The sequence below is a fragment of the Brassica napus genome, chromosome C4 (assembly GCF_020379485.1).
Source record: "Brassica napus cultivar Da-Ae chromosome C4, Da-Ae, whole genome shotgun sequence".
Lineage (NCBI taxonomy): Eukaryota > Viridiplantae > Streptophyta > Magnoliopsida > Brassicales > Brassicaceae > Brassica > Brassica napus.
The window spans coordinates 36,083,380-36,111,040 of record NC_063447.1 but is presented as its reverse complement, the minus strand read 5'-3'; the positions used below and the strand labels follow the sequence as shown (position 1 = coordinate 36,111,040).

The following is a 27,661-nucleotide window of genomic DNA, read 5'->3' as shown; positions in this document are numbered from 1 at the left end:
ATGAGATGGGAATATCTATGCTCACTTATATGACCTGATATATTTTTACTTTATATACATGTAAATCCATGATGTCCCTAAGCTTTAGGATGGATTTCCGATCCTTATAGGTAATTGACTGCACGGCCAAGCCGTTTATATCATGGTCATAGACCATGGTTCACGAATTTGTTCACAAATTTGTAGTATTGATCATGTATCATGGGTTTATCTTCTCTCCCCCTCATGAACATACTATAATTTCGTGATGCTTAGGACAATAAAGCCTAATGAGTTTCCCTTTGTGTACATGTTTCACAACGTGAGATCTTATGGGATTACTCTTTGTGCCTTCTCAATATCAATCTTTGCATCAAGTTTAGACTAGGATGACTAATCCGGTCTTGCCATAAAGTGTATAATTTTCGTGGGATATATCAGTATGATCACCACGGCTCTTGCCTCTTATCATACTGATCTGTAGCATAGTTTTGATCAGTAGATTACATAGGTATAGTCTTGACCACTTTCTTTAAAGGGTCTTAGGCGTCTTCTTTCTTTCTTAAATCTGAAGCAACTTGTTTCCTTTTGCCCATTATTTCTATTTGGAAACCATATTAACTCAATGGGTCATACATTCTTGGGTGTATATAATGCCCTTTAGGCAATGCCTTAGCCATAGATTCTTACTAGGCTACTATACCGTACCATAATGCCTTTTAGGCGATTTCTTTATCAATCATTCACATTATCAAGTAAGATCAGACAAGATATAATAGTAATGAACTCAAATATATTCTAAAATCGTGAATGACAATTAGGTTTAAAGCAAAACACAAATCAAAGACTTAAAACACAATTAGCATGTCGAGATCTTTCTTTAGTCAATAGACATGCCGGCCACACCATCAGTTACATTGGACACGACTGCCTTGGATTCATCCTGATCCATATCAGTCTTATTTGCTTCAGGATATCTCATCTCACTATTTCTTTTTTAGCAACTGATTACTCTGCTCAGTTAGGCATGAGAGCATATCATTATAGGTGGTGAAACCTTTTTTTATATAGATATGTTGTAACAATAGATCTCTTGGATCGGCTGTGAGGAAGGTCTTTTCCAGTAAATCCTCCTCTGTTACCACTTCACCACATAGTCTCAGTCTGTAAACGATTTTGGACAAAGCAAAATGATATTCATCCACAGACTCAAAGTCCTGGAATCTGAGACTCATCCATTCATGCCTGACCTTTGGTAATAACACCATTGTGTATCTGGATTTTAATTTTGTCCAAAGGTCACGAAGATTCTCAATATTTAGGTACTGATTTCTTAGATCCTCAGTGAGATGATGGCGCATAATTGTTATGGCCCTATACTTTTCACTTTCAGTTGCATAATTATCCTGAATGATACTCCTTCCGAGTCCTCTTGATTTCAGGACAATTGAAGTGTTCATTGCCCATTCTAGATAATTTTTCTCCAGAGGGATTTAGAATGGCATAATCCAAAGGCTCAAATCTCGGCATCTGAAACCATATTATCAATCAATTCATGATTTAGGATGCAACCAATTCAAAATAATCAGTGCATATGATTTCATAAGTCTCTCGACCAAAACACTTTACTACTCGATCATGATGCAAAACAAGTCGAGAATGCTAGGTATATATGTGATGCTTAGGCCACACAGCCATGTAATGTGATACAACGATCCTAGAGATCGGTTCATGAGATATGCAAGCAAGGTCACATGACCATTCAGATATGGTGTCTATCTAGGCCACACGGCCAAGCTATGATGCATTAAGCCACACGGCTTTCAATCACATGATGCAAACAATGTGATCTATCAAGGGCACAAGGCCGCGAGTATGAACAATGCATCGGAATGGTTAGGCCACACGGCCGTCGGTACGGTTCATAGCAAAATCACACGGCCACAACATAATATAATGCAAACAAGGATAATCAATTTAGATGCATTCAATCTTATCATTCAGTTGCATATCAATTAGGGTTTTACCAATTTCAAGGCTGGTAATATGCGGCTAGGATTTAGAGTTTCAGAATCAAATAATCTAGCAACCTAACTCTCATGCAATATGTAATCAATCCTAAACCTCAAATCAATCATTCAAATTTTAAGCAATATGAGATTTAAGGTTTCAAGGCCTTTAGGAATTTAAAACGAGATTTAGGGTTTTAAACATTTAAGTGGTCGATTTTATCAACATGAGGTTAAGGGTTTCAAGGCCTTAAGATTTTAGTTTCGAGATTCAATCAATCTATTAATCTTAAAACTCAGATTATCAATCATTCAATCAAGCAAGAACAATTTAAAATCGGTTTCAAGCTTTAGGATTTTAGGGTATTCGATTCCAAGATTTAGGGTTTTCATAATTCAGATCAGAACAATCAATCAACATTTTCTAATGGAATCGATTTCAATCTAGTGATTATAAGATGATCAGTTTTAGGTTATACCAATTTTTAGGGTTTATCAAGAACATTGGATTTCCATAATAATGGATTAGGGTTTTAGGGTTTGATCATTATGTTCTTAGATTAATCGGTATACCTTTGTTTGTAGGGTTGAAAACCGGACCACCAAAGAGAACGGAAGAACCTCGAGCTACACACGGACGGACGCGAGCTGGCTGTCGTCGGATGCAAGCTGAACGGGACGGGACGCGTCTGCTTCCTATCGGGTTTGCAAGCGGCTGATCGGGATTATGAGCTGGTTGATCGGGAACACGAGTTGGCTGTGATGCGAACGGAAGCTGAGGTCGTCTAGGATCAGGAACACCTTAGGGATGGAGCTGATCGGTTGCTGACGAGCTGGAACGCGAGCTAGGACGAATTAGGGTTCGTCAGGATTAGGTTAAAGTCGCCGGCTAGGTTAGGTTTTAAGGGATTGGCGATTTTAGCTTAGATTGCAGAGAACAATCGTGCTGATAACGTGTTGTAATTAGAAGATTGAAGACTGAATGTTTATGTGTTTCATTAATGAATAAGTGTTCCATTTATATAGGGGATTACAAAATAAGTAAAAGGAAAGTATCCAAAACCTAAACCAAGTAGGATTAGAAAAACTACTAATACATAATAATGGAAAGATAACAATTACAAGGAAAAGGAAATAGAGTTTCATTTTCTCCAAAGCATAAGCCGCCTCTCTCTCTTTCTCCTAAGGTCACGGCCGCCTCTCTCTCTCTAGGGTTGGACTGTTTCTCTCTCTAAATGTATGAGCCGGTTATGGACATCCATCAATTGATTTATAACACAAAATAATTTGTAAATCTTCTTAAAATTGCATGGGGTTTTTATAAACAAAAACAAAAGTAATAAAAAAAAATGGATATGCTTATCAACCAAAGTACTGATTTGCCCCTCCGCCTACATTAACGCACACGGATTAGGCTCAATCAATCACCGCAGAAACACAACAAAGCACGAATTTACTGATCTGCCCCTCCTTCTTCCTCCATTAATGCACACAGTCTTTTTTTAGATCTCAGCAAATCGAACAAAGAAGAAAGAAACCTCTCTCTCTCTCTCTCTCACACACAGAGATCAACAATGGGATCTCTACCACCGACACACCTCGACTTCTCCTCCGCAAACCACCAAGACATCTCCAAAGACAACCTCGTAAGCCTCTTCAAATCCCAGCAAGACCTCCTCAACCACTTCTTCAAACACCTCGACCTATCCCAAACCCTCTCCTTCTCCCGCCTCCTCCTCTCCGCCTCCGGCACCGTCTTCTTCACCGGCGTCGGCAAATCCGCCTTCGTCGCCAACAAGGTCTCCCAGACCCTCGTCTCCCTCTCCTTCCGCTCCTCCTTCCTCTCCCCCCTCGACGCCCTCCACGGCGACATCGGCGCCCTCTCCCCCCGCGACATCCTCGTCCTCTTCAGCAAATCCGGCGCCACCGAGGAGCTCCTCCGCCTCGTCCCCTGCGCGAAGGCCAGAGGCGCCTTCTTGGTGTCTCTCACCTCCGTCCCCGGGAACCCCCTGGCCGGAGTCTGCGATATGAATGTGCATTTGCCGCTGGAGAGGGAGCTGTGTCCGTTTAACCTCGCTCCGGTGACGTCCACGGCGATTCAGATGGTGTTTGGGGATACCATCGCGGTTGCTCTCATGGCGGCTAGGAATCTGACCAAGGAGGAGTATGGTGCTAATCATCCCGCCGGTAGGATCGGCAAGAGTTTGATCTTCAAGGTCTGATCTCAAAGTTGCTTACTTTATAAGGTTTAGGGTTGGGAGTTGAATCTATTTATTGGGCCTTCTCTTGCAGGTTAAAGATGTTATGAAGAAGAAAGATGAGCTTCCGGTTTGTAAAGAAGGAGACTTGATCATGGATCAGTTGGTTGAGCTGACCAGCAAAGGATGTGGTTGTTTGCTTGTGGTTGATGAGGGTCATCGCTTGATCGGTACGTTCACTGATGGAGATCTTCGCCGGACTCTTAAAGCAAGTGGTGAAGCTATCTTCAAACTCACTGTTGGAGAAATGTGCAACAGGTGAGAGATAATTGGTGGATGCTCTGCTTTAGATCTTACGAAGATTAGTATATGCTCTGTTTTAGATCCTATACTCTGCTTTAGCTCGTATGAAGATTCGTGTGTGTATGTTGAACCTATTGTTTTGATAAAACAGGAAGCCGAGGACAATTGGACCTGAAACAATGGCGGTTGAAGCTATGAAGAAAATGGAGTCACCGCCATCGCCTGTACAGTTTCTACCGGTGGTCAATGAAGACAACACTTTGATTGGAATTGTTACATTGCATGGTTTGGTTTCAGCTGGTCTCTGAGCAAGAAGCTGGCTCTTTGTCCGATTTGATTTACACACATAAAGTTTATTCTTTTACGAAATCCGGGTTCAGAATATTAATTTTTATTGTTCATAATATTCACATTTAGTGAATTTGTATTGCGTCTAGTATTCATCCATGTATTGTACTTTTAAACAAAGCTCTCGTTTCTACTCTTGCTTTCATTCATGTCTTAAAAAAGCTAAACATCTTTCCTAGAGTTGATGCACTTAGCACCATGCATGAATCTCATGTGGTTGCCGATTGAACAGAGACGGAACTGCTTTGGTTTCAGTTTTGGTTTTGCACATTTATACAGTGATAGAACTGCTTTTTAACAATTGACCAGTAGCTACTTCTGGCTAGCTTTTTTTTTTTTTTTTTTTTTTTTGTCACTGACTATGGCTAGCTTTCTATCAATTCATTCCTGACTAACATTTCTTCTTAGTTCAATGAACAACCAAAAACACAGTTTCATCATAAAAGCTTAGCATTGTCTCCATTTTCATTTGTTACAAAGAATGAACACCAAAAACAAAACTGTTCTTAAAACTCCAAAAAAAAAAAAAAAACAGATACGTAAAAGAATCAGATCCTATATCATCATTTAACGATCAATAAATAAGTGGACATAAAGAACAACAACTTAAGCTGCTAGTGAGAAAAAATCTCTAGAGAGAAATAGAGTGAACAAAAGATACAAGTAATAAATAGCACAAGTGTTTTTAGAATCTCTATGCAGCTGAGACCGTGGTGTTTTGGTTGTTGCTGTTGCTGCCACTGTTGCTTTCATCATTGTTCTCATTCTCACCAGACATTTCCTCAAGAGACTTGCCTTTAGATTCAGGAACCAACAATGTAAACACCATCCCCAATAAATTAACCACACCCAAAACAATGAGCGAGTTCTTCACACCAATCCCGGGAGGATATCCATGTTCTGTCTTGTTCTTGTCAGGACTTTGTGCCAAGTACAAGAACCCAAACGCACCGACCATTGCTCCTAACTTTCCAGAAGCCGCTGAGATTCCATGGCATGTTGATCTAAACCTAGCCGGGAAGATCTCAGCAGGCACCACAAAGGTTGTGGCATTAGGTCCAAAGTTTGCAAAGAAGAATGTTAACGAGTACATAGCCACGAACCCTATTCTGTTATCCTTGTGCGTCCAATGATCATAAGGAATGGCGAGAGCGAACATAAACACGGTCATGAAGAAGAAACCCATCATTTGTATAGCAAACCTACCAATGATGTCAATGAACGCAACTGTGAACCAGTAACCAGGTACCGTGCTACACAAGGCGATTAGGGTTTGTGCACGCGCGATTTTGAAAACTTCTTGAATTGCGTTCATGGTCTGAGCCGGAGGAATCCACCCAATGGCGCTGAAAATATCTTTCTGGAAAAGATTCTGACTATAGAAGGCGATGTCGAGCAAGAACCATGTGCTCGTGGTTCCAAGCAAGTGAAGACCATGACGTTTCATGAATTCCTTGGAGAACAAGCCAAATTGTCTAGACTGATCTCTAGAGATCTCTTCAACTCGTTGATGCTCTGCTTCTATCTCCACTTGCAAAACCTTAGACATGTTCGAAGCCGCTAGCTTCGCATCCTTGGCCACTAGAGCCGTGTACCGCGCCGTCTCGGGCATCTTCGACCTTGAGTAATACGTCATGGCAGCAGGCAAAGCACCAACCATCAGTATTATTCTCCACACGTAATCAGCCTGAGGTACCGTGGACATCAAGGCATCGACTTGGTAGGCCGGAGCAGGAAACCTAGCCTCGAAAACCGCAGCTATGATAATCGCAAAGATCCCACCTGTCAAAATACCAAACCCTTGCATGGCGAAAACCGCGGCTATAAACGCGCCACGTGTCTTTTTATTAGCGTATTCAGACATGATCGTGGCGGATAAAGGATAGTCACCGCCTATACCAAACCCTAGCCAGAACCGGAAGAAGCATAGCGTGGTCATCACGGTTTTAGGTTTGTTACCAAAGGAGAGACCTGAAGCTATTGAGCAGATGACCATGACCATGAGAGTCATGCCGTAGACTTTTTTCCTCCCGAGTTTGTCACCTAGCCAGCCGAAGAAGAGCTGGCCCGTGAGTGTGCCAACAAACGCAACGCCGTTAACCACGGCTGAGACGTTTGGAGGTAGGTTTCCCGGCTTCACTGAGCCGTCCACGTGGTAGTAAATGCGCCCAAGAAGCTTAGTGACGAGGGAGATGCAGAAAAGGTCGTAAGCGTCGGTGAAGAATCCCATTCCGGCGACGACAATCGCGGTGAAATGGTACCATTGCGTTTTGGCTACGTCGAGTGCGTTTAGCACGTTGAGTTGATCTCCTGCCATTGCTCTCTTTGTATTTTCCTCTGCGTTATACAGTACGAAAACACATTTCAGGATTGCTGATTCACACACGTTTCTTTAGTACATTTTTTTTGTATTTTCATCAACGTAACAAAACATTACAAGACAAACACAGAGATTGAGACGACAGGTAGGAAGAAAAAGAAAACAATAAGATTGATTTGAACATGAAAGCACAAGACTAATGTGAATTATAAAAGATTCAATATGTTGCAAGTAAAATGTTTAATGTGGATCTTTATAAAATGTTAGAATTATCCATGTAAATTCGCTTAACGTTTGTTATAATACACACACAAAAAAAAAACAAATAACCGAAGGCCTGCTTGATCCTCATTACTCATATGAACAATAATAGAAAAATAGATTCACAAGACACAAAACTAGTGAAGAAGAAACTTACATGAAGAGTAGTATTATTCTTTTGCTTATTTTCTCGCAGACAAACACTTGTAGGATTGTCTTGGAGAAAGACAAGAGTCTTTTTGTTGTTGTTTCTCAAGAAACTGTAGAGACACAGAGAGAAAGATGAAGAATGGTTGTGAGTGATGAAATAGAGGCAGCGTAGCACAAGGCTATATATACATGATCACTTTCTGTTTTTGCTTTGACATATTCTTTTCTTTTATGTGGTATATTCTTGCGACAACGACACCGTTTATTTCTCTTTGACTTCTTGTTTTTCGCATCTACTTCTCATCCACCGTTCCGTTTTTCATTTTTTTTTTCAGTTAAAAAGTTTGTTTTGGAATTTGTTTTTACTGTATGGTTGAGTTTTTGAGACTAACGGTCAAAAACTCGTTTTAGGCTTTAGCATATTCCTAGGAGAAAACAAAAATATTCGGACATATGAGGTGTTATTTTTTCATTATGGTAATTGATCCCAAATTAATGCAGAGTCTGTAAGAGAAGACCACCCTTAAATGTCTCAGATATTATTACAATGGCTATGCATATAGACTTTTTTGTTTTTGAAATTGATTCGATTTATTGTCTTATTTGCATGTGAGAGATATAAGATACCAATATGCAACGTTAATTAGAGTAAAAATGTCAAAAAATGTTTTCAAGTGATTTTTTATCCGAACGATCTAAATTTTTATTGACATCAAATACAGTTTTAGAATCTGTATTTTATTTTCAAAAATCTATTCTAGGAAATTTTTAAACATTTATCAATAAAATGATTAATCTTAGCTGGACCAAACAATAAAGGAAATAAATTAAAACGAAGTGGTTATACAATGGTAACGGAAAATAGCGGGAACCAACGTTTAGTATGGGCTCTAGTGACGTGGCAAATACGGGGCCCACATATTCAGATTCACATCACCTGCCTTCTTCTTCCTCCTTCACCGTAATGGCCTAAACCCTAATATATACTAGCCGTTACGCCCCTCTCTCTCTAGCTCCTCACTTCCCTATCTACTCTCTCTCTCCAATATGAGCTCGATCGAAAACGCTTCCAAGAAGCCATCTATGGCCCCTGAATCTTCGAACCCAGGAACACTTTTCTCTACCAAGACCCCCGACAAGACGGCGATTCTCTCAACCAGACCTCGTGACAGCGACAAAGCCGTTAGGAGACAGATCTTGATTTCGCCCAGAAAACCTGAAACAACCGTGAAATTACCCGAAAGGTGAGATTTTTGATTGATTTTTGTTCATAAAGGTTTGGACTTTTTCAATTTTTGATGAATTTATTGGCAACTTTTGCAGGTTTGAGATTCTGGATGAATGCTTTAATGGGTTGGTCACCGCGATTAGGTTGCTCAAGCTAAAGGGCTCTTTGACTTCGTTTGCTAATATATGCCCCAAGATTGAGTATCTTACTAATCGGTAAAAGCTTTTGACTTTCTTGCTTTTTCTTCTTTGTTTGGTCTTAACAACATATCTATCTAACTGATTGGTAAAAGCTATTGGCTTTCTAGTTTCTTCTTCTTTGTTTGGTCTGAAGAATAGCTATTTAACTGATCCGGGTGAATCTTGAATGTATTGGGGATTGACTATTGATGCATCTGATTAGTTTGATTGTTAACATGAGCCGGTCTCACTTGATGCATGTTGATTCTAGTAGTCACTTAACCTTGGTGCACCAGCAAAAAAGATAATGTATTTTGATTTTTTTTTCTTCACAGAAACTCTATAATAGAAATGAGATTTGTTCTAATGTATTTCTATAAAATAGCAATCTCTAAATATAGAGATGGGTTATGTTCTTAGAATATAAATATGGATAGTAAATTAGTAAGAAAACCTTAAAACAGGTATTTGCCTGAGTTTTCTCTCTATTTTTCTTAGTATTTTTTTAGTTTAATTCGCAGAGTTCCTCAACAATGTCATATTGCTTGATTGTCTACTTGTATACATGTGTTCTTTGGTTGTATTTGTTTAATGTTTGTTAAGTTGGCCAATGTGTGTGTATCTTACAGGATCTTGTCGTATGACCATTTGGCTCAGATGAAACATATTTATTCAGAAGCCATTGAAGTAAAGAGAGTTTTGAAGTGTGATTCAGAAACAAGTTGTATGAAACCTACTCTTCACATTAACTTAAACACCGATGCAATTGAACTTGAAGATACAAGTTGCGGAACTAAATACATGCAGCTTAGAAAGGTGTTCTACTCAAAGCTTGTAGATTTTTACAAATCTCATCCTAAGGTATACACATATTAGTCTTCTAATCTATTACTTGGTTGTAGCCTTTTAGAAAATGCTTATGTATCTGAATCTTGTTTTGGATATAGGACGAGATTCCTAAAGATCTGCTTCCTGAACCGTTCAATTTCTCAAAAAGGATTAGTGATTCAGACACAATAAGTGTTGTAGACGTGGGAGCATTTAAACTTGAAAATGATGGGTTTGATGTTCAAATGGAGGAGATGGAGCAGGAAGAAGATAAAGTTAACAAAGTGACTCCAGATTCGGCTTTATCAGATGGTACTGAGGAATGTTTGTTACCAAACACAGAGTCAACCCCAGCCAAAGTTTTGTCAACTCCCTCCAAGGATCTGTCAACACCAATCAAGCTCATGAGTGCTACACCTACGTTGCAGCCATCTAGACGGTGTATCACAATGACTCCAGATGATGACAATGAATCGGTTAGATCAACAAATGATCTGGAAAGGCGCTCTTCTCGCACTAGGTGTCTGAATTTCGACACTCTCGAGGAGGAAGAAGATGGAACAGTCAGTGACGAATCTAATGATGAAGCAAACGATGATGAAGCTAGTGATGCTTCCTCCGATGAAGATAGTGATGCTTCCTACGATGAAATTAGTCTTCTGCACTCAGTAAGCGGATGGTTTTCCGAGCAATCACTTTGCTTTCGAACTTGCAAACTGTGGTTATAATCAGTAACCTTGCTGACCATTGTGTTGTGTGTGTGTGTGTTTCTTGCAGATGATAGAGGAACCAAGGGCTGAAACCGTGAAGCAAAACTTGCCTAAGCTTGTTGATGTGATTCATAAATTGTTTCGCTCAACAAACAAAACGGTCATCACCAAGGAAGAGCTTCTTCACAAGATGATCGCATGCCAAATCGATATAATGGATAGAAGTAAGGACAGTTTGTTTATATCTAAATGTGTTTTACAGTTTCACTTTTCTCTTTTTTCCTTGGCCAGGCTCACAGTTACTTTCTTGTTTTGTCTTTCTCTCAGAGGAAGTGGAGGAACAGCTAAGGTTGATGCTGCAATTGGTTCCGGATTGGATCTCTGAAACAAAAGCATCTTTTGGGGATGTTCTTGTTAGGTGAGAGTTATCACCATTATTTCTAATCTATTGGTTTCGTATTACTGGAAACAGTTTCTTTGCTTCTTCAGGGCTTTAAACATTGTGTTCAATCTTTTGGTTTTTGCAGCATTAATAAAATGTCCACTCCAGACACTGTACGTGCAAGACTCGAGGAAGCAACTTCACAGGACACTTCCACCACTCCTGATAAATAAATGATTAGTTTCAATTATCATTAATCTTTACACATCTTTCCTTTACGATCATCTTCATGATCTTATGAAACGTATTACAATGTTGTTAATTTATTATCAAACATAATAATTATCTAATGATTGTGGCTGGTTAAGTTGTCTAAGTAAAGTAGCTAAAAGCTGATATTATAGTTATCTCATAAGACTTACAATGATAGATGAAGTAGCTTAGCTTCTTCTATCAGTGAAAAGTGTTCTACAATAATAAGTGTCTGGATCAGTGATGATATCTTTCATAAAGACTTTGAAAAACCTTTGAGAAATGAATGTGTTGAATATGACAGTTATTTTCTTTACATCATAAGGTAAAGAGGTTATGATTCTACAATCTACAGTCTGAAGATTTACTCATGTGAACCCTCCTTTAAGAGCTTTGCTTGCTCTCTGAATAGCTCTTGTGACTCTCCATATCTCATGCTTGATTGATCCGTCTGATGAGTTTGTTGCAATAGCATCTGCTATTCCCGGGAAGAAACCTAGCTTGCTCTCTGGTTCTGCTGCAGGTCCATACACCTATAAACACGCAAACACAAGGTCACATATGAGTTCTGAAAAAAATGGATTGCAAACAAAATGTTGTTGTTAATTTACTCACAAGATGCTTGAACCATTCTTTCCCTTTGATCCCTTCTGAATCCAGGAACCCTCTTTCTGCAAGCATCATCCTGTCATTTAGCTCTCTTCTCTTGGCAGCTACTGCAACATCATATTTGCTGTATGCTTGTTCCTTTAGCTTCTGTAACATCAATCATCAAGATATGAATAGGTGTGACGAAGAAGACAAAATAGACCTTAAAACAAACCAACCTTTGCTTCATCTGCAACTTCTTTAGCAACTAAAGAGAACTCTTGTATCGCCACGCTTAAAGGATCAACAGAGACTTTCCCTTCTAAGAGCTTGCTCACTGCATCTCTATGTGCCTGAACCATAACACCAAAACATATATTAACTCAGTTTTCCTTTCTATCTTATCTACAAATGGAGTGAGTAGATGAAAAATACCTGCAACTGTTCTGCATAAGAGATGTAATCAAACGGTAAGACTGGCTCATCAGCCAATATGATACCCAAAAGTCCCCAAATTCCAGCCACTGGGATATATAGAAAAAGCATAGATCCTCAGTATAAGCAGCCATGAAAACTAGAGAAAGAAAACAAAGGGCTTTACTTGCAACATGACGATGAAACAATGGATCAGCATTGCGTATCATCCAATCATAGGAGTCAAAAGCGGTGTGATAGACAGGATAATCTGTAAAAACTCAAACATACATTAATACATCACCACATTTCTGAAGATCTTAAAGAATCAAAGTTGTGCTTTACCTGCTCCATAGTACATGTCTATAGACGGTATCCCAGCATGATGAAGAAAACCGGAAAAATCAGAATCCACTCTACTTAGCCTCTCTATCTGCAGTCCATTCAAAGCATAAGACACCCTTCTGGTTATTAACAAAAAAGAAAGAGTCTACTCACATTGTTATTCTGAGACTTGAATGTCTCTTCAACTGTCAAAGTTACATCATCAGGATCTTGGACCTGGTCAACAAAAATGAATACTAGAGACTTAAGATTTTTACAAATTGCTTGATAATGTCCGCATTAGTATTATTATTACCAGCTTCAAGGCATCTACAAGAACACTGTCTAGTTGAGGAGTTGCACCAGCAAAAAATCCAGAGCCTTGGACCGCACAATCAACATTAAGATAAGCAACAGCACTTGCACCTAAGTTAAGAACATGTTCTTCAACCCATTCTGTTGATCCAATCTACAAAACAAAACAAAAATGGTTTACTCAATCCATCAAGCAGACTCAGCTTTTTTCTAATAACATATTACAAGCTCGGTCATGAGCAAAGCCAAATGAAACATTCGTCTCTAACTCTCAAATTTTTAAAAAAATTACATAGACATAAACTCTCAAATTTGAAAAAAAAAAAATATTTATTAAATATTTTACTAAATCTGTCTAAAATCTCAAGACCGGCCATGCATTACTAACCATTCCGAACTCTTCAGCATCCCAACTACAAAGGAGAATGGTCCTACGAGGTCTCCAGCCAGATTCAAGCAAAAGAGAGAATCGTCGACCAATGTCAAGTAAAGCAGACGTTCCACTGTTTGGATCAACAGCTCCATAAGTCCATGCGTCTCTATGGTTCCCAAGAATCACAAACCGGTCCGGTTCTTCACTACCTCTTATTGTAGCCACAACATTGTGAATCTTCTTCATCTTCATCTCCCCCTTCAAAGTACAAAACCAAAGACGTTTCACTACCAAAAAAAAAAGTCAAAACCAAGAAAAAGACATAACGGTTTTACCTGTAACGTCATGTTGACAACAACCCGTCCCGGGCCAACCCGTTGACTTGACCTGACCCGACCCGTTCGCCATTCCCCTGGAGCTCTAGAGCCGTCCAGAGAAGCCAATATGATCTCTGCATTGTGGAGAGACAGAGGCAAAGACGGAATCTTTGGGAATCTCCGAGAGACACGATCATCTTCCAATCTCAGCTTCTCTCCTCCGACGACTCCGGGCCAACCCGGACTAACCGGGTCTCCGATACCTCTCATCACCGTGCCTCTCTCGATCCCTCCGAGCCCACCACCGTCGCTCTCGTCGTATATCAAGACGCCGAGAGCACCTTTAGTCTCTGCTATCTTCACAATCGCTCCTCTCCCCAAAGTCTCTCCCTTTCTCGCTAAAACCAAACAACCTCTAACGCTCACTCCGATCACCTCAAGCGCGCGGTAGTCTCTCTCCTCGCCGTGGTTCACGAAGACAACGGTACCACTCTTGTAGAAATGTATTACATATTGTGAGGAACATATTATTTATTATTTATTTTTAATTTAAATCAGTGAAATTTTACATCTTTAAAATGTTATATGTTAAGTTATCAATGTAATATGATTTGTAATATGTAATTCCATGTAATATTTTAATTTTATTTTAATATAACATATTATATTAGTATAGAATATATATAGTAACATCAAATTATTAATTTTCGTTTATAAAGAATAATTAAATGAAATTAATAATTATTTATGATATTTTATACAAAAAAAAAATTAATGAAATATTTTATAGAAAACTGAAATTTTAATAAGATTATGTTAGAATCTAATATATATATATATATATATATATATTTAAAATAAAAATAAATTATTATAATTAAATTATTAAAAATGTTTTTATATTATCTTGTAAAATAAATAAATACATTTAATGAAGTTCCTAAATTGAGTAGCTTTTGTTGAGATATTATAAAAAAAATACATTTAATAGATGATACAACTGATGAGTTTTTTTGGTCAAATACATTGTTGTTTAATTTCTCTTCTTTGGGTCCGATTGGTAATGGTTGTAGCTTTAAAATTTTTACTGTCTGTAGATTTTTTGCTGTGGCTTTAAATTTTATTGCTGTAGAATTTTATGAAAGCACTAAAAAATTGCTTTAGATATTTGGTTCTGCAGAGCACTTGTACAACTGTAGGTTATTTCTAGAGCTGTGGTTTCAAAAAAAAATTTAAAGCTTGATTGTTCTGAATTTGGTGCTTTAGAAATAAATAGGACTGTGGACAGCACCTACAGCAACTACCAATCACCCCATTTGTTTTCTTTAATAGTTATGTTAAAAGACTAAGGTACTAATTGATTATGATTTTGAAAACTTTGACTGTTTCTAAAAGGTGGCTGTTAAAATCATGGCTGTTAGATAATATTCGTGGGCTTTACAAATATTAAAAGGTCATAAATTGTATTTTTATGAAAATTTTAAAGGTCATAAATTTGGCTGTTAAAATTGAGGTTTTTAAGGGAGCCTAAAGCTTAACCGGAAAAAAAAAGCTTTAAGTATCTTAGAGAATTTCTATTTATATTCCATATTTTACTTCGAAATAGAATGAGAAATGAAGTAATGAACAAAAGAAAAGTATCATTCTATAAATAAAGTAACCTTTTAATTTTTGTTCATAATTTCATTTCTTACTCTATTTTGGAGTAAAAAAAAAGAGTAAAATATGGATCGAGGATGTAAATGCCCTTAAAATTAAGCCAAAGCCTCTAAAGAACTAGAAGTTGAATTTATATAGGACGGTTTAACAGGTTGAAGGATCACGTGAGAAACATGTAAACGAACACTTTAAAAAAAAAAAAAAGACATCACAAGTGTCCGTCGAGTCGAATGAAAAGCTGCATGTATTAGAATAACAAAGCGGAGTGTTTTTTTAGTAGCAGTGGGTGGACAAAAGGGTATATTCTTTTATCCAGTATCATTTTTGTTTCCTTTCATTTTATATACTCGTGATGTATTATTTGTATGTTCAAGGTTTGGCGTATTCCATTTTGATTTATCATTTTTAAACAAAAGCATATCACTCGTGATATTCCATTTTGACTGTCGATGGGTGATTACGCGTTTAAGCACACACCAATTAACCTAATGTGCCAACAATACCACAATCGAATGGTATGTCATTGTAGCATTTTAGGATCGAATCCACAGAGAACTAGAGACTTATAACACCAAGAATACACAAACCTTCCTAATCTAAGCAAACAAGAAGATAGATGATTTGTAACAAACTAATATCCTAGAAATATAAACAAGTGAATCCATGGGCTAAGGGAATTGATTTCAAGTAACTAAGATCCAATCTAGGTGACAAGCTTTCAATCAAAGTAATCTCTTAAGTCTAAACACAATTCTAGACAAGTCCTATGTCTAGGTAAATGCCCATTTGCTTAGAAATCATTAAACATCAAATGTCTTTGGCTTAATTCAATCAAGCAATCTTTAAGTTCAAGTTCAATAACTATCTAGCAATTTTAACATCAAGTGTCCTTGGCTAATCTCACTAGAGCTTAGTTGAGTTGATTCAAACACTTCATCTAATCATGTCTGATGAGAAGTGTTTAGAAATCAGGTTTAGAGTGATCAAGACTAAACAAGCATTAAGAATACTCAACAAGCAAGTTCATACAAGGATCTAATACAATAACACCATAGATCTTCACTAAGTTACTCTAATCTCCCTAACCCATGAATTCTTAAGGAAACTACTCACTAATCTCCATGAAAACACTTAATCTCATAATAGATTGAAGCATATTCAAGTAGATACAACAGAGAATAAAGATAAACAAGGATTTAAACAAGCAAAACGAAATTAAAACTCAAGAACAGATGATGAACAATGAAGAACAGCTCAAGAACACTAAGAACAATGGTATTTCAAAGAGAGAGAGTTTTGACAAGTTAAATTATTACCAAGTTGGATTCTATGTTTCTTGCCCACTCTTTTGATAATAAGAAAGCAAATATTATACAGAAAAGTAGGAAAAATCGTGCAAAGGAAAGGTGGGTGGAAGATAGTGGGAAGTTGGTTGATCCCATCAACTTTCAAGTGGTCCCCGGCAAGGATTGATACACCTATAGTAAATCGATCATAACTTGTCCAATACAGCTTCAAATGACTTGAAACCACTTCCATTGGAAAGCTAACTCAATTTCCAGTGTCTCCACAAATTTTGAGCTTCAGAAGAGATTTTTAAGGCTTTCATCCGTGTTCATCTTTCACTCTCCGGATTCGGGAGCGACCTCGCTGTGTCGCTGTGAGAGGTCGCTCCGGATTCGTTGTCTCCGGGTGATCAATACGCGAGCGACTCTTCCCTGTCGCTCTAGTAAGGTCGCTCCAGTAGGGTGATCAGAGCGACTTGGTGGTGTCGCTCCGGACTGGTCGCTCCCATGCCTTGCTCGCCCAATGACCACTCTAAACATTCCTTTTTGAGCTCCAAATGCCTCTGAAAATCCCACCAATGGTCCTCTAACTCATCCATGGTGCTCTCCAACACCTGATATGTACAAATGCAATGATATGCAACCTAAATGTGCCTAAATGATGCTCTAAATGACCAAACCATGCAAGAATAAGAAGTTAAAAACATGTAAATTCACAAGATATCAATGGGTATGTAAAAAGTAGACTTGACATAAGTTCTTTTGCACAATTGCACTGCCCATGTTGTCAGTGACAACTTGTCACTGAATCCGTTTATTCACAGTTTGTGTTTATTGAGTAAAGAAAAAAAAAAGGAAGGTGTCGCCTAAAACCTGCATATCGAAGTTGGAGATTTATAGATTATCTTGTTAACGCAAATAAAATCCAATAAGCACTATGTCAGACCGCCTTTGAATTCGAACTGATTTAAAACCCCAAAGTTAACACACTGCATATAGATGTATAGCTTCAAGCCTTCAAACATGATATTGTGTGTGTTATCGCATTTGTGTGGCCACCCTCTAGTGATTTTTTTGTTCCCAATGACTTCATCCCATATGGCTGATGAATGGCTCTGGTTCTTGAATAATTTTGTCTTTATTTTGGTCCACCGTTTTGGCCATTCTTATCACTTTTATCCATTGAATGGCCTTATTTCGAATTTTGATCACATCCATCGTAACTGTTAATGACACCGTGGTTGTAAATCATACTACATTGTGTCATTCCAAATGTGTTAAATGATCCATAAAGAGATCTGGAGTGGCTGGATGGGTCCCTTAACACACATGTATTCTTTTAGTAATTATCGATGAACATTGGGTATTCCAGGTTTTATGCACGCTTGATTATTATATAGGTGAATTTGCATGTCGCTTCAGGTCTCATTAGTGAAAAAAAAAAAAAAATCAAATTGAGCAATATTTTGCATGAAAAATACACTTTAATACTTTGTGTATATGATTAATGATTATCATCATTCAGTTTAAAAAAAAAATGATGACACGTTAGAAGCCTTTTCTTTTGTCTTTATACATTTGATTTTATTTATCCTCTTTATGCATAATCTATATAGACTAAGAATAATCTTCTCTATTAAACTGAAGTACATAATAGAAACGATCATTAGTTTCCCTCTTATTTACACTAGAATGCCACTGCAATAATTATTGAACATATATTTAAGTTTTTTTTTTGTTTTTTTCTTCTCTTTTAATAATAAATTTCCTAAATTAATTATTACCTAAAATAAATTAATCGCCAACAATAAAATTTTATCTATATATATATATATATATATATATCTATTATTAAAACAAAAGTAAAAATATAGGTTTACCCTAAAATTTATAAATTATTTACATATCAATACCACTGAAGTAATAACTACTCTCTTTTCATTAAGACACGTCATCATCACCTGTGAAACCACAGCTTGACACTTCAGTTTATATTGTTTCTGCTTCTTCTAAATAGGGCGTTTAAACTATGGACCCAAACACATCTTCGGCTCATTGAGCGCTCCTTCATATGTCTGAGATGTCACACATAAATGGGCCATACTGTGTCATTACATGAACCTAACCCAAAATCTAATTTAATTTAAATCTTTTATGTTAGGCCCAATCTTGAAAAGCCAGATTTAGTACATAGTTGTCGTCTCCATAACCCTAAATTTGGATCTCTCTGACTCTGAAGATGAAAGAACATTGAAACGCCTCCGATTCACATAAACAGTTCGTCATTAATCTTCTCATTTGGTCTCATTTAACGCGATCATCCACTACCTCTCATTAATTTCCCACCACCGCCATCTTTACCTCCTTCGCAATCTCTCACCTATAAAAAGCATCTCCTGCTCCATGGTCATTACATATTCATTACGCTATTCTTCTCTACCCACAGACACTAATCTTTTAAACCATAGTTACCTCCCAGATATTGCTTTTCGATTGGAAGCCCAGAAGTTGTAGTTACACATTTCAGCTCACGGTTACTGAGTTCAATTTCTTTTTTTCACCATAAATCATTTAGTGTTTCCTGGATCTTTGATCGCAACCAGCCACTACTTGGACTGCATGTAAGTCATCCTAAATTTCTCTCATCCTTCGAATCTTTATACAACCGAAGACTAACAAGTTTTGTTGTTTGTCAAAGGGTGGAGACAACCATCCTGGAGATGATATGGCCTGGAGAAAATTGTGTTTCATGCAAGTACTATTTTAGTGACTTCTCCTCAATCAACAAGCACCCCTCGAAGATAATAATGAGGTGTATGGACCTGGAGATGCTGTGCAACCAACTAGAAGCACATACGACATGGAATCCAAGACTGAGATTATTGATGATCTGCAGCGCTAAAGCACTTTGGAACCCATCCAAGAAGGCCCATAATTCTTAGTTTCCTGAATGGTTCACTTTACAGGAATGTATCTATCGTTTCCACCTATGCTTTATCTTATTTCGCTCATTTTATGTTTTCCAAATAAGGGTTAGGACTTAAAACACTTCAATTCTACCATCCAGTTTTAACATTAGTCTCTTTTTTTGGTTATGTTACTTAGCTAACCTGCAGTTTTAAATATTACATCTTATTACTTTCCAGAAACTTTTTAACTAAAGTCCACTTCCGAGAAAGCCACACATCTATATATAAACGCAGGTTATACATTAACTATAATTTATATCAGGAAAACTCTCTAACCATTTGGTGATGCACACCCATGATCGTGATATTCACTGTTAACACAGATCGTAGCTCTCTACTCTGATCAAACTAAGAAACCTTACTTCCAATATCTCGGTTCCACATGATCATTACATATAGAGTAAACTATAATTTAGATCAAACGTGAGAGCATTGGGTGATCCACGTTCCTGATTGCCGGCAATGAAATTACTAACATGTTAATTGTTATCAGACCTTTAATTCATAATAAATTTTGACAAATGGATTCTTTAATGTCTTCCGTTAAAATATAATCCAATTATGCTTAGCAATATAAATGGAAAACAAACAGCCACATGAAACCATTTATAAAACAGCATATAGCCGGTTGGGTTTTTGCAAATTCAGATGTCTTAGTAAGCTCTCTGCAGCTCACCTATTTCACGTACACTGAACCACTGGCTCCTATAAGCAAGAGAAAATCAGGCCGTAGCAGATACAATCGAAGCACCAGTTCAGGAAGGGTTAGAACAATAGGTAAAAGTTTCGCCCGTACGAACTCCATCTCATTGTCACGAATTATTATAGATAGTCCAAGTAACAAGAAGATCTGTTTGAAGGTTTCAAACCGGTAAGACCTCATGCATCTTGCAATATGTGGCCGACATTAATTAATAAAATAAACATCCACAACCGGGAGCTTCATTGGGTTCATCCAAAGCCGGGACTAACTCTACATACGGTCACTTGGAATCACTATGTGCCTTCAACAACTTATCCAGACGAGCATGAAATATAGCAACACATCTAAACTACAAATAAAGGGCCCAAGAAAAAAAAACGAGCAACAAATTTAACAGAAAACATATGCTCTCGAACTACCAACGGGAGCACAAGACATTTGCAAAAAAACGTTGCCAAGCCTTCCCAAATAAAAAGAGTTATATCAAACACACATTTCTTACACGATGAGGACCAAGATAATTTAAAAATAAGAAAAAACCCAAAGATCACAAAAACACAAACGCAAAGTAATTAACCCGCGCGAAGGGCGGCTAACCCCCTAATTAGTTATAATTTATAAACTATAAAGAATATGGAAAACGCCGATTAGTAAAATCCAATCCATTGCAGACTATACTAAACCATGATGCATCTTCTGTGAAATTAATATATGGTTATGTGTATATAATTATAATATGTACGTACAACACAGTCCAAATTTCAATCAAATTTTAAGCATTCGTAGAATTATAATATAGACCGGTTATATTGTCTTATATATTTAATGATTAAGCAGTCATAGTTGATTCAGAAGCCCCTATTTTAGCAATCAATCTATAAAATTAACAAAATTTATACAATAAATATCGTATAGTTATACCAGACATATCGGCCATAAAAAAACCCATACATATCGTATAGTTATTATAACAGGTCCGACTTAGCTAAACTAAGGTTAGAATAAATTTCAAAAAATTTCAATTTTTTTTTTTTTATGGTAATCAATATTCGCCAAAAAGAATATTTAAATTGCAATATAAATTAGGAATACTAGGAGTTTTCCAGCGCCATGCGCAGAAATAGTAATTTTTAACATAACATTTTTTATTTCAAAAAAAAATTTTGATTTATATTTCAACATTGTTAATTTATATTTTAACTTCAATAGTTATAAAAAATCATAAACGTATTTTTGTAATCTTATTTCTTTTGATTTGGTATAACTATTTAAATTTGATTTTATTTAAATTTTAATAAAGATAAAATTAGATTTTATAAAAATAGTTTTAATTATATTATTGCGTTTAATGATTATTTTTTTTTTTTTAAAAATATATTTTTATATATATATACACATATAAATATAAATTCTAATAAATTTGAGACTTTGCTTGTTTTAGTTAAACTGAAATTTTTTTTTGTTAATTTAAATGATGAAGATGAACCGGTAAATTTAAATAATGTTTAAATATTTAACTATCAATTTTTTTTTGGATTAGTGTTACTTTATTTAGTTTATTTTTATTAATGTGAGATACATATATACATATATATTATTATTTTGTTTGTGATATATGAATTATTAATATATTTAATAGTTTACCATAAATAAATATTTATATGGAAAATTGACATTAATGATGATATATGAGTTATTTTTATTACCATATTTAAAATTTCTGCAAAAAAAAATTAAATTTTTATAAGAAAATTTTATATCTCACAATTAATATGATGCCATGTCACTATTTTCTAAAACCATGTCATCTATTTTAAGTGTTATGTCATCTTTTGTTCATCGAGAATGATTGTAGTGACGACATGTGGCAAAATCATTTCGCAAATATAGTCTAGGGGATGTATCCTTATTTAACGCCTAAATTCTACACAGAATCACCATTACGTTCCGAAAAATATTTCAAAAGTCAATGTCATTCCCCCTAACTTAACTTAACGTGAGTCTAACTAATTCAATCACAAAAATATCAATTTAGTTGTAAATAAAATCTTTAATTATTTTCCATACAAACAATAATCAGAGCAATTATAAAATAAAAATATTCAACAACATTTCTATTAGAATTACCCAATATACTCGGCGTGGGCGTTCGGTTCCGGTTTAGTTTCTTCGGTTTAATTTTTTCGGTTTTTGTTTTTTCGGTTCTAGAAATGTATTATTGAATTCACCCGACCCGATAGTACCAATTTTGGTAACGTCCATCCAGTGCCAAAGTCACTGAATGGGTAAGTCACCAATCCCTAAAACGGATTATGTACTTTATCTGCTAGGTTACGGGGGCATTTTACCAGAGGCTTTGATTATATCAATCTACCCTTGTGTAATAAAAGAATCGAAAAAGCTTTAATTGTATCACCTAAATTATATAAGAATTCTTGAACCCAAGAATTGAGAATAAAAACCATTCGGTTAACTATGAAATTCGGTTCAGTTATTTTGGTTCCCGGTTCGGTTTGGGTAACAATTATAAGAATCAGCTAATATCCAATAAACTTTCGGTTCTGGTTCGGTTCCAGTTTTTCGGTTAGTTTTAGATGTTCGAGGGTACAAAAACATATTTTTCAGGGTTTTAGATTAAAAGATCGGGTAATTCAGATAAATTTCAATATTTTGGATAAAACTATTCTGGTAATTCGGTTCTTTAATTAGGGTAATTCGGAAAATTTAAAAACTTTGGATAAAACATATTTGGGTAATTCGGTCTATAAGTAATATTTTTAGAATATTTTTGAATTTTAATACTATATATAATTAATTTTCTAGGTATGTAAATTGTATTTCAGATATTCGTGTATCCATTTGGTTCTCGGTTTGGTTCCGGTTAGGTTTTGTTTTTTCGATTATAGAAATATAGAAAACGTTTGGTTATTTTTGTAAATCGGTTTGGTCTTGGGTTCGGTTTTTTGGTTCAGTTCCCGTTCGGTTTTCGATTCTCGGTTTTTATGCTCATGCCTACAATATACAATATCAAGTAATACATAATTTTAAAAATTAGTTTATTCTATAAAAAAAATGAAAATTATATAAATGGAAAAATATACCCGCACGGATGTGCGGGTCAAATTCTAGTATACTATTAAAACTTATGTACATTTAGTACTAAACCCTGATTTTTCCTTAATATTTATACTTGATAGCCACTAGCATTAAACATAATGATTAACTAAACATCCTAAACATCCTAATTTGTGCCATTATAAATAACTAAACATCCTAATGGCACAAATTAGGCATTAGGATGTTTAGTTTTAGACATAACTAAACATCCTAATTTGTGCCATCCCTTAGATTATATTTGCAAAGTGATTTTGCCACATGTCTTTTGTACAATCAATTTCACAAAACAAATATGACATGACTACTGAAATTGATGACATGTCTTATAACTTAATATGACATTGACAATTGCATTTAGTGTTAATTTTTATTTTTGGTAAACTTTTTAAAATATGGTAATAACTCATATATTACATTTAATGACAATTTATATATTTGGAATTTTTTTAGAATATGAAAATAACTCATAAATCATCATTAAAATAAATATATTCAAATATGGCATTCTAAATTTCGAAATATAATTTAATTATATATTTTTAAATTATACAATTTTATTACTAAAATTTTCAAAAATGTATACAATTTTTTTAGAAAATTATAAAAATTTAATTGTAAAATCATTATTTTCTTAGATATCTACAAATTTTATAAATATTGTTTGATTTTAATTTTTGGTAATTATGCAACTTTTACAAATTTATTTAATACATTTAATTAAAATAAATAGATAGAAAAATCTATCTAAGATTATAATTTCAAATATATACATGCATATTCTTAAATATAATTTTTATGTTTAATTAAATCAAATTTATATTAAAATATTGATACGAAAAAAGAAAATTTACAATATTAATAAAAAATTATTTTTAAAATATAATTTATATTTATCTGATAAAAAATATTTAAATTTTTTTACTGCACATGGTACAAGAAAAACACCTAGTTATATCTTAATCTCGGAGTGGTCTTCCCTATTGGACATCTATATAGCCCATTATCTATATAATGATTAACAATAATTAATTGGGCCATATGAAATCATTTCTTTTACTTAAAAAAATATGTTTGTTTTCTTACTCCATATTCACATATTGTATAATTTAAAATACTAGGTCCTCTCTCCGCGCGATGCGCGAAAAAGTGTATTGATCATCGAAGATTATAAGTTTTAATATTTTTGTCTGAAATAGAAGCATTGTATGTTCCAATATGTCTGAAAAATTGGTGAATATCGAGTTTACCCAATTGTTTAAAAGCCAAAAGAGTAGCTAAGTAAAATAGATAATGTAAGAAACATATTAAGTCTTTCGTAAATCAGAAGTTGTGTTGAGGTTCATAAGAAACAAATAGCCTGAAATTGGTTGAAAAACATAAATAAGATGGTGGACTTTTGACGAAGAAGGTGATGGAAGGGAAGAAGTTTTCGTGTTGGGGATCCTGAAATTTATTTTTTAAAAAATCAGTGAACATAGATTAGTATTAGTTGTCAATTAATTAGATAGTAGAGTAGGAGACTTACTTGTAAGTAGTGAGGTATTCTTTATCAGGGAAGGAGTTTTAGTTCTGACTCATTTCTGGTGGTATCTGGAGTACTGTATAGCAGATAGATGTGAATTAGTAGATAGATAACCACTTAGAAACCTTCTATGAGATTCTGAGTTTTAAATGTTACTTTCTCTCATGAGAATTAAGGCGGTTGAAGATTTCCTTGTAGACTATGTTCCTCACTTTTTGTTTGTGTGAGTCTTCGACTTTGATGATTTTTAGTCCTGCTTTGCTTGTTACATGTGAGAGGGCCACGTACAGTTGACCATGTGCGAAGACCGGTCTAGGAAGATATAGGATAACCTCTTTTAAGCTTTGGCCCTGGCTTTTGTTGATTGTCATTGCATAACACAATCTGATAGGGAACTGGCGTCGACGTAAAGTGAACGGTAGCTGTGTATCCCCTTGCAAGAGGATTATTCTTGGGGTCAAAACTTCATTTCCAATGTGGGAGCCAGTAATTATATCTGCCTTAAGCACTCTTTCGCCTATGTGGGTTAGGATCATACGGGTACCATTACATAATCCTTTTGTTTGATTTATGTTGCGCAGAAGCATAATCGGGGCCCCAAATTTGAGAGTGAGTTTATGGGAAGGCAATCCTGGAAACTCCATGGGAAGGCAATCCTGGAAACTCCATGGAGTTAAGATACTCAATGGCGTATAGTGTATCATTTTGGTTAGATTGAGTTTCAAAACCTCAAAGCTATCGTAACTGTAGTAGTCTTTTGACTCTCCGTCAGTTTTGGAGATTGTATACGCATTGATTTCATCGACTGTATCATTTCGGGGTGTTAGGATAGTTTTATCGGTGTAGGAACTTTGGGAGGCCTCTATTTGGTTGATATCACCATACGCTGCATCGACAACTTGCTTTAATGACTCATCTTTAGTCTCTTGGACCAATGAGGGGTCGATGTTTACCATTTGGTCATGGTAGCCATCGTCCTCATGTTCCTGTACTGATTCTGGACGACCTTCACCGACTTTGAGAAGCCAATCAGAGAACTCTTTTTCTTCCTGGTTGACTCGAATATTTGTCTTCAAAGAGAACTTGTGGCAGAAGTTCCATAGATATGAATGACTTATCGAAGCTAAGACAGTATCAGCTCTACTTCCTTGTGGAACTACCGGAAGGATCTGTCTAAAATCACCACCTAACAAAACAGTTTTTCCGCCAAAAGTTTGATCCTTTGCGTGGGGAGTTTTGATAGACATTATGTCCTTCAAAGTTTTGTCAAGTGCTTCGAAGGCATGTTTGTGCGTCATAGGTGCCTCATCCCAGATTATGAGGTCCGTTTTCTCAATGAGTTCAGCGAGCATCGTACCTGGTTTGATGTTGCAGAGCTTATCTTCGTCGAGTTTCAAAGGAATATTAAAGCGTGAATGAGCTGTTCTTCCGTTTGGTAGTAGCAGTGCGGCTATTCCTGAAGAAGCTACCGGGAGAACGATTTGTTTCCTCGAGCGAAGTCTGGATATGATGGTTTGATAGAGGAATGTTTTTCCTGTGCCCCCTGCGCCATGTACAAAGAATAGTTTTTCATCCTTTTTATCAACAGAGTTTAATACTGATTCGTAAATCGCACGCTGCTCGGCGTTAAGCAAGTTACGCTGACTGTCATGTCTGAGCGTTTCTTCGGCGACATCGTAATCCATTTCTTGGTTCCACAAACTGTTCCCCAATTCTTTTAGCAAAACAGGTTTGATCTTAGGCATCTCTTTAATATCGTTTAAAGAACGGTCTTGCATGCGCATCAACTTTTCCACTTCGATTAACGTGTACTGCTCAAGGGTCTCATCGTCCAGTTCCAGATTTGAGTGGCCTAAGATCCTTTGCCTCTTGTGAAGTATGTCCTCGCTCGTTGATTTCCATGAGTGCTCCCATAGTCCTTTGGGGCTTGCAACGAAGCAAGTGTTTAGAAAGGTGACAAACATATCGCGGAGTTGGTATGGGGTGGCTGTTCTAGCACCCTCCGACATACTCTCGAGCCATTCAACATCGTTGTCCAAATAGCCTCGGGCATGGCAAACTGATTTGAAGTCAAGGTATTTCACGTCGTTGAAAGTTTTCAGCTCGTCGTAACTCCTAGGACCCTTGATCTTATTAATGAGGATCCTCAAATAATATCGATCTCCTGCTGATGGATGGATAGCCACAATTCGTCCAATGGTTTTTCCTTTCTTACGTTCAGACCAGACTTTGGTAGTGTTGTTCCATACGAAATATTCTGGTATTTGCACATAGGTTAGCGTCCGTGCGAACTCTGACCTTCTGCATAAGACCATCCATTCAGTAAACATTGTCTTCTCAATACCTGGCTTGCGGATTACACGGCCGAGGTTATCAGTTGATTTGATTGTGATGTTATGTTCGCCTTCTAGGTGAATGATAAGCTTCTCAACTGACGGCTTTCTTTTGTGTATATGGAATGCGAAATTCCGTCACATAGACTCGCAAGCAGATACATACCGAGCATCGATATAGTCTTGGATCTCATCCCACTGCTTCAACACTCTTTCCTTTGGCTCCCCATATGCTGTTGTGTCAGGGGTAGAAATCGGGTTTCCTTTTTCGATAACTGCGGATGTTCTGTCAAAACCCTTGGTTATGTACTTGAAAAGATACTTCACTGCACTTGTACGATTACACCATTCTACATTAATATGAGCTTCGTACTTCTTTAGCAGCTTAATGTTATGAGGTACAACGAACGTGTTGTCTATGATTGCCCCATTTTTTCGCAGAGGGTGATATCTTGTGAATTTACATGTTTTTAACTTCTTATTCTTGCATGGTTTGGTCATTTAGAGCATCATTTAGGCACATTTAGGTTGCATATCATTGCATTTGTACATATCAGGTGTTGGAGAGCACCATGGATGAGTTAGAGGACCATT

The 27,661-nt window shown here is 36.3% G+C and overlaps 5 protein-coding genes and 1 long non-coding RNA gene across 6 annotated transcripts; 3 read left to right on the top strand and 3 right to left on the bottom strand.

The window, feature by feature from the left end:
* Window positions 1-3,484: 3,484 nt before the first annotated feature.
* On the top strand, window positions 3,485-4,982 carry LOC106365761 (probable arabinose 5-phosphate isomerase). The gene is made up of 3 exons (XM_013805250.3): window positions 3,485-4,204; window positions 4,281-4,504; window positions 4,641-4,982. Exons 1-3 carry the CDS (start codon window positions 3,563-3,565, stop codon window positions 4,795-4,797), a joined length of 1,023 nt encoding a protein of 340 aa, XP_013660704.2. The 5' UTR covers window positions 3,485-3,562; the 3' UTR covers window positions 4,798-4,982.
* A 548-nt stretch (window positions 4,983-5,530) lies between these two features.
* Window positions 5,531-8,130, bottom strand: LOC106362574 (probable inorganic phosphate transporter 1-7). The gene is made up of 2 exons (XM_013802452.3): window positions 7,576-8,130; window positions 5,531-7,174 (listed from the first exon to the last, which is right to left on the bottom strand). The coding sequence occupies exon 2, from the start codon at window positions 7,152-7,154 to the stop codon at window positions 5,532-5,534; it is 1,623 nt and encodes a 540-aa protein (XP_013657906.1). The 5' UTR covers window positions 7,155-7,174; window positions 7,576-8,130; the 3' UTR covers window position 5,531.
* A 278-nt stretch (window positions 8,131-8,408) lies between these two features.
* LOC106445431 (CDT1-like protein b) lies at window positions 8,409-11,245 on the top strand. Its single transcript, XM_013886994.3, has 7 exons — window positions 8,409-8,812; window positions 8,892-9,011; window positions 9,605-9,836; window positions 9,923-10,471; window positions 10,581-10,737; window positions 10,841-10,931; window positions 11,041-11,245. The coding sequence occupies exons 1-7, from the start codon at window positions 8,616-8,618 to the stop codon at window positions 11,126-11,128; spliced, it is 1,434 nt and encodes a 477-aa protein (XP_013742448.1). The 5' UTR covers window positions 8,409-8,615; the 3' UTR covers window positions 11,129-11,245.
* Window positions 11,246-11,394: 149 nt separating this feature from the next.
* On the bottom strand, window positions 11,395-13,988 carry LOC106447965 (probable glutamate carboxypeptidase AMP1; the record flags this gene model as incomplete). The annotated part of the gene is made up of 10 exons (XM_048754888.1): window positions 11,395-11,680; window positions 11,763-11,903; window positions 11,975-12,088; window positions 12,171-12,259; window positions 12,337-12,420; window positions 12,495-12,582; window positions 12,648-12,710; window positions 12,790-12,942; window positions 13,177-13,419; window positions 13,497-13,988. Coding segments are annotated over 10 exons (1,632 nt in total), but the record flags the coding sequence as incomplete, so codon positions are not given.
* Window positions 13,989-18,188: 4,200 nt separating this feature from the next.
* LOC111210784 lies at window positions 18,189-19,574 on the top strand. The gene is made up of 2 exons (XR_002662024.2): window positions 18,189-19,044; window positions 19,122-19,574. It is a non-coding gene; the product is annotated as an uncharacterized LOC111210784 (long non-coding RNA).
* A 5,312-nt stretch (window positions 19,575-24,886) lies between these two features.
* LOC106362572 (ATP-dependent DNA helicase pif1-like) lies at window positions 24,887-27,049 on the bottom strand. The gene has a single exon (XM_013802449.2). The coding sequence runs from the start codon at window positions 27,047-27,049 to the stop codon at window positions 24,887-24,889; it is 2,163 nt and encodes a 720-aa protein (XP_013657903.1).
* Window positions 27,050-27,661: the final 612 nt, after the last annotated feature.

Bases quoted from the DNA above. Each gene is read 5' to 3' on its own strand.
- LOC106445431 (XM_013886994.3), top strand. From the start codon at position 8,616: ATGAGCTCGATCGAAAACGCTTCCAAGAAGCCATCTATGGCCCCTGAA. The intron at 9,837-9,922 runs GTATACACATAT...TTTTGGATATAG, and splicing joins TTTACAAATCTCATCCTAAG to GACGAGATTCCTAAAGATCT. The intron at 10,738-10,840 runs GTAAGGACAGTT...TCTTTCTCTCAG, and splicing joins AATCGATATAATGGATAGAA to AGGAAGTGGAGGAACAGCTA.
- LOC106362574 (XM_013802452.3), bottom strand. From the start codon at position 7,154: ATGGCAGGAGATCAACTCAACGTGCTAAACGCACTCGACGTAGCCAAA.
- LOC106365761 (XM_013805250.3), top strand. From the start codon at position 3,563: ATGGGATCTCTACCACCGACACACCTCGACTTCTCCTCCGCAAACCAC. The intron at 4,205-4,280 runs GTCTGATCTCAA...CTTCTCTTGCAG, and splicing joins GCAAGAGTTTGATCTTCAAG to GTTAAAGATGTTATGAAGAA. The intron at 4,505-4,640 runs GTGAGAGATAAT...TTGATAAAACAG, and splicing joins GTTGGAGAAATGTGCAACAG to GAAGCCGAGGACAATTGGAC.
- LOC106362572 (XM_013802449.2), bottom strand. From the start codon at position 27,049: ATGGTCTTATGCAGAAGGTCAGAGTTCGCACGGACGCTAACCTATGTG.